This window comes from Acanthaster planci, linkage group LG07 (genome assembly GCF_054643075.1).
Source record: "Acanthaster planci isolate LZ-2023a linkage group LG07, COTS_SCS, whole genome shotgun sequence".
Lineage (NCBI taxonomy): Eukaryota > Metazoa > Echinodermata > Asteroidea > Valvatida > Acanthasteridae > Acanthaster > Acanthaster planci.
The window spans coordinates 19427148-19440236 of record NC_141783.1 but is presented as its reverse complement, the minus strand read 5'-3'; the positions used below and the strand labels follow the sequence as shown (position 1 = coordinate 19440236).

The window sequence follows — 13089 nt, the reverse complement described above, 5'->3', positions numbered from 1 at the left end:
GTACAGATCTGGACTTAAGAGGAATTTTAATTATGCACCATCCATCAAACTTACAAATGCACTGCTTACACCAAACCAAACCCCGAGGAAAGGGGTTAATATGCCCAAACCATGAGATATAATTATAATGTATAAGGATCTCCGAAAATTAGAAGCAGTATTCTTTCTAATGATACCTTGATGGCATCCCTCCTGTCATGCATGACTGAACATCATTGTCTTGAAAATGGAGCATCCGAACTGAGTTGCAACACTTTGGATAAACCAGTGAATGAGGTCGTTCTCAGTCATGCTTGTCCTGGTTGAAAGTGACAACAAAAGGACATGTTAATGTGGGAAGATTGCCTTTTGTCACTTTAAGTTATGCAATAAACTGGTTTAAATGTGTTCAGTTGCCCGAGGTAGGCTAGTCCAGTGTTGAAAAGTGTTCGAAGCAGGTTAGCAAGTCTGCAACATGGTGCAACTTAGCAAAGAGTGTTTGTCGTGACGAAATTTCTTGAAAACGAGCTTTCAAGCCACCCAAGTTGCATTTAGGGAAGCCTTCCCTTATAGGGATCCACCAGCAAAGTCGACAGTCTGGGAAAATGCGCGCAAATACCGAGAACATGGGACAATTACAAGCCTTAATTTGAATAAGGGACATTGGGGCAGGAGGCGCACAGAGCGAACTCCTGAAAATGTTTCTGCGGTTCGACAGCAACTTGCTGTGAATTTCATAATGTGTAAATAAACGGTGTGCCCCTGCTATCTTATCCAGGACAAGCATGACAGAGGACAACCTCATTTATCCAAAGTGTTACAACTGATTTCGGATGCCCATTTTCAAGACAATGGTGTTCAGTCATGCATGACAGGAGGGATACCATCAAGGTATCATTAGAAAGAACACTGCTTCTACTTTTCAGAGATCCTTATACATTATAATCATATCTCACGGTTTGGGCATATTAAACCCTTTCCTCAGGGTTTGTTTTTTTCTGGGACACCCTGTATAATCATCCGGGTCTCATCTGACTGACTGAACCCACACACTATAGGCATTCCTCTCTCTTGTAAAGAAATATGAAGCTTTTGTACCTGTATCTCCCTTGCTGGTGGTCTTTGTTTATTTACTTTTAAACCAAATCGCATTTCAACACAGTCTGCACACAGCACTAACTCCTTGGTTTTTCTCCTGGAGTACAATGGATTTTGTTGCTAAGGTCGATAAAATATCTTGTACATCTGTCAATCAATCTTGTAACAAATTTTGATGAAGCTTGGTTAGTATTTTCTTGTTTAAATTAGTAACCATATTTGTATAACTTTCCTTCCAGTTATTACAGTAAAGACATTCAAATTCATAACAAGCAACGAGCCATGGCGGCCTTGCCGTTCTAGTTTTTCAATTTAAGGACCAGTACAAATCCTTGTCAACTTTGACATAAAATCTGATGTTTCCCTCACCAAACTGTGGTGTACATCACATCCTCTGGTTCAGATTGGTACCTCATGGTTTACACCAGCAGCACGCCACACAAATGACGAATATTCTATAGCACCATAAGTGCACCACACTCACTTTGAAACTTTAAGTGAACTGTGAAGTGCACCGAAACTACACCAGCAACACTCAGTCCTATTTATCACTTGCAGAGGACACCAGAAATACAAAACACACAAATGTAACGTAAACATTTTCCTCTACAGTACACCAGAAGTGCGCCTCATACACTCTTATGTTTCCTTTTCCAGCACTACACCACGTTCTTTAGCTCCAAAATCGTTTATAGTCTTGGAGGAGATTACATTATCGGGGTATGCTACCCAGGCTTCACCCAGTGGGCACTCAAGCTACATACTGCAAGGGCTCTGCACAGCTGACTTTGCATAACCTATTTCCTGTGTGGCATTTGAATCTGAATCCGGGGACAGACGGTTGTGCCAGGATGGGCCACATATGCATTCAGAAAAAGAAAAAAGCTGTGATAAAAATGTAGCAAAAGAGTCCTATCCTGACAAAGCACTTGATAGTATGTATGGAAACAGTGCACTTAGTCTATAATACTACTAACTGGGAATTGGTTTACCAGTTGGAAATGCTTTTTACAGTAATTGTGTTATTCATGATAGAATATTTTTACGAGAATCCTTCAGCACCACCCGACCAACTGCGTGTGTCAAGCAAGCAAATCGGAAAACTAACCGCAACAGGAGTCCATAATTCTAAGTATTTCTGCTGTGCGCAAATTAAGCATATGGAATGTTAGATTGTGCAAATTTAGCTCATTCAATATTAGAAAAAAAGAGCATCTGTTGTGAAAATTAAATTCTATACAAAGGCACATTCAAAGATTAATATTCAAGAACTGAGGCAATTTAAAAGATATGAACATTTATGTCATTGTTCTCGAACAATATTTTTGTGATCGAGCGCCAAACCCACAGCTGAACTGCGCAAGGAACTAATTTTGCTTTTGCGAAATTCTCAATATGCGTAATGCAACCGGGTAATGAGGCGTCATGTTTTGCCCTGTAACCGGATGAATACTTTCCTGCACAAAACTGCTGCGTTCAGACCGCCAGATTTCCAGAGTCGACGTCAACAGTGAAAGGTACGTTTTGTCCTCCAAATTCCGTCCGACCGACGGACATTTTCAAAATAAAAATCATTCTGTACTTAAAAATTTACCCTTTCCCAATTACGCAAGGTATGAAGGCGCTGTCTTTTTCTTGGAAAGTTTTGTGCATGGGTACCAAATGTAAAGTTGTCCCAACTATGAATTTTAGCTTCTTGACATTTTACTGAAGGCTACTACACTTTGTAAGAAATTAGTGTTGGATTTGAGTCAAATTACAAGTTTGAGAGATATTGGAGATCTTCAGGCTGAAGTCATTTGAATCGTAAACGAGTATCATTCAAGTGGAAGCCCGGAAATGGAAGTGACAGCTATTTACAAGTACGATTTAAAGAGATTTAGAAATTGCCCCATTCCTTCCTCTTATTATGTCTATAAATGTTCCCGAGGATTCCAAGATGCCATTCCATATTAATATTTATAGCCAAATTCTGAGATGTCAAACTACGTGGGATGTATCAGTGCTCCTCTTTACCAATATCTACAGATTTTGTTTCCTTTTCTTATGACGACAGCTAGGTGGACCGTTTGAAGTCAACGAAGTGATATATCCACGATGGGTCTATTTCAATGGCTTGGAGATATTTTAAGCTCAGCATGTCGCAGGAAACCTGTGCGGCGGGAAATGTGTTCGACACCTCTGGATCGATGCCTGGGTGCAGTTGACTTAACAATGATCGGCGTTGGAACTATGGTCGGCTCCGGCGTTTTTCTTCTACCGGGACAGATTGCAGGAGTGGTAGCAGGCCCTATTTCTCTTCTGGTTTTCTTCGTTTCTGGACTAGTTGCTTTGTTGGCTGGGCTTTGCTGCGCAGAGTGCGCTTTGCAGATTCCTGAAACAGGCGCGTCTTATGCATTTGTGTACCCAACACTTGGAGAAATGGTCGCTTTCTTAATTGGTTGGAGTAGTGTGGCAGCGCGAATTCTGGGTCTGGCTTTAATAGCACAAGTCTGGAGTGGCTATTTAGACAAGTCCATTGGAGGCTACATACATAATGCCACTATCGAGTTTGTTCTTGGGGGTAAGGCGTGGGATGCCCCTCTTCTTGGCAGCTATCCCGATTTTGTCGCTGGGTTAGTGATTCTCGCGTGTAGTGCCATTATATCATTCGGCACGAGTATATTCTCCAAGGTTAACAACTTGTTCACAATGTCCACTGTCTCAACTCTGATTTTGGTTTTTGTTGTGGCAATGACTCACGCAGATTTCTCTCACTTCGTAGAGCATGGTTTTGTTCCTCAGGGGGTTGGACTTGATGAGGTTGTAACAGGTTTAATAGCCGCTTATTTAGGCTATGCTGGCTTTGAAACCATTGCACTGAGCGCTGAGGAAGTGAAGGATCAAACGAAGGATCTCTTGATGGGGCTGTTGGCTGCATTTGCTATTAGCATGCTGGTATATTTGGCTGGATCCCTCTCAATCACTGTATTAACGGAATACAGCAACATCGATCTCAAAACTCCCTTTGAAGCGATGTTTGACGAACTTGATGGTTTACGTTGGATTAAGTACATTGTAGCCACGGGCGCGTTATGCAGCATAACTGGTGGAGCTCTAAACCTATCTTATGGTTTAACCCGCTTCATTTATCCAATGTCAAGAGACGGCCTTCTGCCCGCCATGCTTTCCAAGACCCACGAGAAGACCAAGACGCCCTTGGTAGCTACCTTTCTTGGGGCGTTTCTTTCCATCGTTTTTGGTGTGCTTGTTGATATCAGGATTTTAGTGCAAGTGCTGTCTATGTTTTATACCCTGGAGACCGTCGGTGTTATACTTGCGGTCGTCATTCTGCGTTACAAACCCACGATACAAAGTGGATACATGGAAGTGGGTGGCAGAGATGAAGGCTATGCCACTGAAAGTTCCTGTGTACTACAAGTAAATCGACACCAGAATAGCCTAGAGCTGGACGGTTCGCCAGAGCAACTGCAGGAAATCCATGCTGGTGATGTCAACGCTCCCAGAGATCCCTCAACACGTCCATCTTTGGCGAGGAAGGCCTCAACCGACTTCATTCAGTGGATCAGAGAGCATCCAACCAGATCTGTGATCCTGTCTCTGTTCTTGCATATCGCTTTTGAGTTCCTTTTTGTAGGATTGCTAACCTTCAATCTGGAGGACCTCTTGGGACCCCGTGACCCTTCTTTAATATTTGGGATACTCATCAGTGGTTCCCTGTCTCTCATCGCATGCTGCCCCCTGTTGCTTCTACCTCAATACAAAGAAAATCTCATATTCAAGGTAAGATATTCCAAGGGCCGATTCAGAACCTATTTATCGGGGTAGGGGACTTTTGTTCAGGAGATCAAATTTTTGGAATTTTCTTACGTATAGCCTTTCATTTATTGTTTAAACAGTTTTGGAAGGAAGGGAAATAAATTAGTTTCCCCAAATCTCAATAAGAGTTTCAAAATCTGAGAGAACTTGCCCTCCTTTTTTGGGGGGGGGGTTGTCCCCTTGCCCTTCCCCAGATCAGTCCTTGGGGTAATCTTAATATTCAAGCCTTTAGTTAATATATCTTACACTGTGAAATCATTCGCTGTTTACCATAACGTTTCTGTTGTTACCGACCGTTTTTTAGAGGGAAATGAAGCGTGGTAGAGCTGTGTAAAATACATAATTTTTATGTTTGAAACCAGCTGTAGGCCTAGGAATGATAATGGACCCCATCGAAAGGTCAAGCGTTTAAAATGAGTCAGAAATTCCAGTTTCCAACAATGCTGTTAATCACTTCTACCTTTTGTTTTGTGGAATACCACTCTATAACAACGTGTGTGTGTCCTGTGCGCACTTGCAAATTGGCGCGTGATACGTGATGTGCAGGCTAGAGTTCAGAAAATTGATGAGTCAAACTTTTAAATGAAACCACGAAAGTGTTTAAATCAGTTGGTACTTAATCATCTGTTCAATACTGGATACGTGACGGGTTTGCGAGTACACACGCAATAGGAACCCGGGAAACTCGAGGTATTTATGTGTAACTTCAATAAGTGGGAGCATTGCTCAAGTTTATCTCTCACCACTGCAGTTTTCTTGAAGGGGTTGCGTAAAATCACATAAACTAAACTCAACACTGTGACGCGACAGAGGGCACTAGGCAAAGGTGCTGAAAAGAACAACTGAGGATTTTCAGTCGAGTGATTTTTGACAGTCCGCATTCAACTTTTATTGTATTTATTTAAATCACCTGTATTTATTTAAAAATCTTCAGACAGGATACACAATAAGCTCCAAGGCTATTTTACATCATGGTCCTGTGCAGGCGCTTTCTACATATACGTTTTTTTGGTGCGTTGTCTACACGATGCGTTCATGAATTTCACTTTCACGGACCAAAAAGATGACTACATAAACATAACACGTGTTTGTTGCGTTCAAAGTCACCCCAGGAGCGATTTTGACAGATACGCAACGCTTAGCGCAAGTGTTGACAAGCACACGGAAAGGCACCTTACCAAAGATGTGCGCGGAAACACTCCACACTGCAAAGTTTATCTCTGAAGAAGCCTCGTGACCGACGAGATGAACTGCATTCCGACTACTTCAGACAGATTCTTGTAGAGTAGAACGATTTCCGAGTCTTAGTGCGGAATCAGATCTGGCGGATCAATCGTAATTGTTTTCTCTTTGACGCGCAGCCAGCCCCAGAAAAAATACAGAAAGAAGCCTTTCATTTGGTCCGTAGGAATTGACATTTCAAGATTCCAGAGAAAATAATTGGCTGTCCCTATCCTTCTGAAGTTAATCAAGACGTTCCAAGGAATATCTACGGAAAAAGGAACCGTTGATCTCTTTGGTGAACTCTCTGAGTGGGGTGTGTGTTGTTTCTGTTCTCCATCTTCTTCTCTTTTCCGACCCATGTTTGGGAACCTGTAACTAAGGATTGTTCTTGCGCTCTGACGGATGTTTAGTCACTTTCACCCGACTAAGAGCAAAACCCAAGACTAGGAACTCACCATAAGGATCCTCCTTTATGGTGATGATGCTGTTCCCCACTTAGCAGCGGTATCTTACTCAGCAGCTAGACTCAAAAGTCTTGTGGATAGGTTTGCCATTGATTTAAGGACCATGGACTCCCAATAATTATTAAGAAAACTTCCATCATGGTGACCAACTCAACAATCCTCAACCATCTATTGTAAAACCATGCCTTTAAGGCAGTTGACGATTTCAAATACCTGCATGGATTGACCACTAATGGCACCGTATCTGTAGACGAGGAAAAATCAATACAATTGGGGAAGCGTCAACAACTAAGCCAGAGACTGTGGGGAAACTAACATGCTTAGCAGCAAAAAACGTAGGGTTTACCAAGGCCGTGCTCGTACCCCCTGTATGTCAGTGAGACCTTGACAACCTAAACACGAAACACGAACGACAGCAGCTTATCAATACTTACCGTCTCAACTGTCCTTGCTGTTTGCTTGGAATCTCATGACCAGCAAAAACAAATCACACATAAGGAGGCTCTATCTGGCACACCCACCATACATGCTATTCTCTGCCAGAGACATCTTCTATTGCTTGGCCATAATTTTGAGTCGAATTGGCGGCTTTCCCATTCCTAAGGCTCTCCTATATTGTGAACTTGCTACCGGAACTAGATGCATCAGTTTGCCTAATCCGCATTTCAGGTTTAATCTCCCCTGCACCCTTGGAATCGATAGCAAGCAAAAGTCCTCAATGACGCAGTCCTTTCAATGAAGGCATTCTTCAATGCGAGATAAAAATCAATCCAAAAAAGGAGATCTAGAAGTAGGAACAGCACGTATATTAGACAGCCAAACACTTTTGTCTGAGTACAACAGAGATCGCCACTCAAATATTTGGTCTTGTCAGTCACTGCTGAGGTGTTATAAACAACATTATCAGATGACTTCACCAAAATGTGTTACAGTAACCATAGAGGGAGGACACAGACGAAGTTGCAACTCTGGTACTTCAAAGTGTCCAATGATCGTCACCACCGAGTCAGACTTTCCAAAAATGTCTGATTACTGCCAGTATCTTAGCCTTACAAGCGGTGCCAGTAATATCCTACAAATACTTCCTGTGTTTCGCTTGCAATTAAATACAAATTATTGCTGAAACCGGAAAATAAAGAGAGAAGAATGCCTGATGTTAGGCCTACACCTACTTTTGTCATCGTGAATGAACTTTTAAAATTTTGATGCACTGCTCTTTTATCCATGCAAAGTTTGTAATTTTATTATCTGTCCTCAGATACATCAGTTTTCAAAGACTTGGTATGAATTTGTCTAAGACTGGCAAACAAAATGTTGATTACTACTGTAAAGCTAAGTTCATAAGGACCAGATGTGCTATTTCAGAACAGGGAGTGATCATAAAATTTCGTACAATACCATTTTGTACAAATGCCATGATTGAAAATGATTCAAATAATCACAAAATCTTGTAAACAACTGGGCTATATATTCTAAAAATAACTCCAGAGGAAAGCGCTCATTTAAGGGAAATTACTGCACATATACATTAAGGGTACACGGAGTTATGCAAACAACTGTGTAAACATTAAATTTTATATTTTGTTTGTGGGATCAATCCAAGCACCAAGAAATGCGTAAATATGCAATTTCCCACAACTCAGGAAAAAAAACAGTTTTAAGGATGCAGACTACCAGCTACAATTGCTGCTCTGGCTATGGACATACCAGGCATTCCAGAAAGCGGTAATTGGCCAGATGTTATAGCTCGGGCAGTTCAAACTCCTATGTCCTCTATGCTATTACCACTGCTGCTACTTTACACATCTACAAATAGCTCACACTGGAGGGCGTTAAAAGCAACACCAACAACGTTGAAATAACACTCAAAATGTTAACACTTGTTAACAGTGATGGCATCCTCTGATAACACCGATTTAACGTCCCGCTTTTTCAGTGTTTCTTTGGAGTATATCACAGTGTATATTACGCATATTTAACCTTATTTGGAGAATACTATGTCAGCCCTTAGCTTCAAAAGGTTGAACGCAGATTACCTTGCCATTTATCTAACAAAATGAAGCATTCTGACAAGTTAGATGTTGGTTAACTACTGATCCTCGAATAAAAATATATGCCGAAATTTAAGCCCTAACACATTCACGCCAACCCTGCCTACAGTCTTCCCTCCCAACCACCACTGAACACACTTGACGCATAAGCACGTTTTCGAAAGAGTTCACACCCAGTTGTTCCGAGCGTACCACCTTGCCAGTAAAATATGTGAGGACCCACCGCAGTAGTGACTTGAATCTAGTTGCAGGATCGTGTTATACATAACTGTCAAGTTTATCGCGTGCCTTGGAATATTCGTAGCAACAATAAAGCAAACAGTATTGTAAAAAATTGTCTATACTTTTGTGAGTGCCATTTGACAAGGCTATGTTTTCGTTTAAAATGTCGATTGCACTCTGGATGCACGGATGGTCGAGGCACCAGCTCAATATCAGGCTACAACCCATCCACTGCCTACACAGTTTTTACGTGGAGTCTATGGCAAGCATTGTTGTTTATGAAAGTTTGCCATCAATATGTTTTGAAATGACATTCATCAGACGCATGGTGCTATTAGGATTAAGATGAGTAGTGACATTAGGATGCTTTTATTCTCAGTCGAAAACAATAAACACCTTTTGAAAAAAAAGAGATTTATTTTGCAAGACACTCGGCTTTGTTTCTACTGTATTTTATTCTTTTATGACAGGTGCCCCTGATGCCATTGTTACCGCTAATTGGCTTGCTGTCTTGTGTCATACTTTTGCTACATTTCGATTTCCTGGCCTTCATTCAAGTCCTTATTTGGACATGCTTAGGTAAGTGTTACATGGCTGCCTGCCGAGGTGTTACGTAAATACTGTTTGTGATGGAATACGCTCTGATCAGAGTGATAAGCACCTCAGACCATTTGAAATTCCATTTACAGAGTGTGTAATGATAGTGTAAAAATGTTTACTAAAAGTTTACATGTACTAAATTTAATGTCCAATTTTTTTTTTATTTTGAAACTTCCCAATAATATCTAGAAATTGTCACGACCGTGGTTCTATGTAACTTCAATGTGCTTATCACCATCTGGCTTTTAATCTCCGAAATTCAATCTTCTTCAAAATGCAGTCTTTAAAAATTGACTTTCCATTTCTAAAAATCATTAGAACGAGCGCATATCGGTTAACCCTCCAACCCTCAAATTTTCCGAGAGCAACTTATACTTCTCAACCTGAACCTCCCTTTTTGAACGAAGAAGAAATACTTCTTATATATTGATATCGTTTCTCGGAAGCTGGCACAGGATTTTAACGATTTTAATGTAATTGCTGCTCAAACTTGTCAATTTGAATGCCATGAGCGTCTTTACTTTGAACCATATTTACTCCATTATGTTCTACAAATATGCACTTAAATTAAAGATCTATGGGTCAATGAAAACATTTCTACATGGTCTATGAAACCTACACATCGGTGACACACAGGCAACCTACCGGCAGCAGCTTGAGAAAAGGGAGAAGCAAATATGGGGCTTCTAAGCATTATCCTTTGCATTATGATGAGAAATGATTAAATAGTGGGCTTGTAGGTTTATTCAAGTTTTTTTTTAAAGTAATTTGACTTAGTTCAATCACGGAATAATCATAACAACTGACTAAATATTGGATGAAAAATATTTGTTAAATCTGTGTGTTTGCTTTTCAGGAATAGTTGTGTACTTCACTTACGGCATGAAGCACAGCGTCCAGGGTGCACGACAAGATGGCTATGAAACTAATTAGTGATTTGCAACAGTCTCTGACTTATAGTCCGTGAAGAACCCCGCCATATTCCTGTTTCAACTGGACATCTGGACTTTTTTTCCCTTAGAAACTCACCGCGTCTTTATTTATTTATTGAAAATAGAGCCTATTGTAATACAAATTCATAAGTACCTATAACCATTTCTGTTAGTCGAGGTCGTCACGTGGCCGGTCGTAAACAAGAGATAACACAGCTGGCTCATGGTGTTCTGCGCCACTTCATTCAGTACGCGTGCATCAGGCGCGGGCAATTTTTTTTGGGGGGGGGGGAATACGACCACTTGCGAAAGGAACATACCATCACATGCCTAGAGGGTTGTTTAAAAAAAGTAAAATTGATGAACACGATTCATTGCAAATTTGAAATTTTCAAAATTTGTAAGTGCCTGACTCAAAATTAAAATTTGTGCATACTAATGAATATGTACTGTAAATATGCACAGGAATCTTTGTTATGCTTGGGTCTCGTTAACTTTGCCACCTGAATGCTTTCCGAATTGCAAGTAAGAATTAGTGTTATTTCCACCTAGACATTTTTTCTGAGCTATTAAATTAAGTCAAGCTTGGATTTAGCTCGCGCACGATAATTCGTAGTTTTGTTGTTTTAGTGGGTTTTACGGAAAGAAATATACTGACAAATTGCGGATTGGTTACTTTGGCATGTTTGGGTCATTAGCGGAGGTCCTATCGCCTCCCGAGGTAACTGAGGTCACAGTTTAGGAGGTACATGTACCTCCATGTAAGCTGCCCCAATTCATTCTGCATGTTAACTTCCTTGTTGGCCTTCTCACAGGAAATGCAGTTTCATCTGCTTTTGAAAATACCACATACGTAACGTTTTGCACCATCCTATATTATGTATCCAAATCCAACCAGCAACTCCACCTACTGGAACTTAAGGTTCAAACCCGCTACGCTTCATTTGCAAATGAAAATTGGTCAACATCATTGTTGGCCTTCGTGGAAATGCGTTGTGCTATCTCTTAAAACTTTCACTTTTGTTTGTTTCCCTAAGGCCTTCTCCGAACTTGATGGGGAGGGATTCGGAACAGTCTCACGAAGTGTTTTAAGTTATTTATAGCTCGATTTTAGGAGTGTTTCAGTAGTTGTTAAGGCTGACTGTACTTGTTGTGGCCCTTGGTGTAGGTTTTTAAAAATCTTTTTTGAACTTATTTGTTGATTCCCTTTTCATTCAACTTCAGACACGCATGGGTATATTGTAGCGTGATACTACGGGTCCTTGTCCTGGGAATTCCCGCACAACGCTAGAAAGGGGACACAGACACAGAATTTCCAACTCCAAATGAACAAAGCGCTTCTTCAGTTTATAAAAAGCCACAATTTTGCCATCCGGTGCCAAAAACCACACTAATTCCATCTGCAGTATAGCACAAAACAAGCATATGGCCCAAAATAACAAGGATACACTTTTCTCTGCCCTGGAAGCTGGCTATAACCCTTCCCAAGCGCGGCCTTAAAAAGACCCAACAACATCCAGTGCACCATCTACCACAACAAAACTCGGACCATCTGAACAAAAGAAGGTAGATACGAAGCGGCGTTAGAGACAAAAGAGTAGAATATGTTTTGTAGAAACGAAGTGCATTCTTTTAAAATCGAATGTCGTTTTGAATCTATTGTTAGAAAACAGCGGGGTTTTTAAAGAAATTTCTAATGCATTTCCGTACACCGAATGAAATCTTACGGACCTAATATCTTTTTTGGCTCAAATGATATTTTGCAAAATGCTTTCAAGATTAGAATGACATTTAAAAGGTCTATTATTTTCCAAGATTGGAATGGAATTTCACCGATCTGTCATGCCTGTATGGTTGGAAACTGACATGTTCTCAAGAATGGAATGCATTTTTCCCTGACATAAAAAGACGCAAGTTTTGATTTGCATATTTAATCCGAAATCACACTTCATTCGAATTAAAAAAGCGTTGGATCTTTTTCAAGGGGTTCGGGGCCTACCCGAAGACCAAAGCCTTTTTTACGATTTGGCTGTGTTTTGCAAGCACATTTGTAGTCAAATTCTAGACTAGTTCCCGCCGGGATTTGGTGCGTTCCACTCAATTGGATAAATTTTAACGCGTAAGCTAACTAGTATTTTGTGATACCACGGGCTATTTACAACAAGGGGTGCCATATTAAAATAGTTTCATATGTCATTAATGCTTAGAAACTTATGTGAAACAAGTTGAATGTTAAAGTTTTGAGTTATATTGTGTATTTACCTTGTAGTACATAAAGTACAGTACATGCACGTATGTACTGAGCACTCCGGTAATGTATGTACATGTATGTATGTATAGACAGTGTTTAGACACATACAAATGTACATGTACAGTATGTGGGGAAAAGTACGTGATGGGAGAGGACATCAAGTGACAGATTAGGATGTTTATATACAAACATGAGGACCAAGTACATGTAGGTAAAACGTGAATGAAATGCTGGATAAGGTTGACGAAATGGTTGGGCTGGATTAGTGGGATGATGGGACAGCCAGAGTAAGAAGTGAAGGGAATGATGGGGAGGGGGCGGAATAGGAAATGGATAGGATGATGGATAGGGGGTGGAGTAGGAGATGGATAGGATGATGGGGAGGGGGCGGAGTAGGAGATGGATAGGATGATGGGGAGGGGGAATCTTTGTTATGCTTGGGTCTCGTT

General features: G+C 40.7%; 1 protein-coding gene across 1 annotated transcript; it reads left to right on the top strand.

The window, feature by feature from the left end:
• Nucleotides 1-2427: 2427 nt before the first annotated feature.
• On the top strand, nt 2428-12970 carry LOC110976166 (cationic amino acid transporter 4-like). The gene is made up of 4 exons (XM_022229227.2): nt 2428-2594; nt 3134-4860; nt 9328-9436; nt 10314-12970. Exons 2-4 carry the CDS (start codon nt 3175-3177, stop codon nt 10388-10390), a joined length of 1872 nt encoding a protein of 623 aa, XP_022084919.2. The 5' UTR covers nt 2428-2594; nt 3134-3174; the 3' UTR covers nt 10391-12970.
• The last annotated feature ends 119 nt before the right edge of the window (nt 12971-13089 follow it).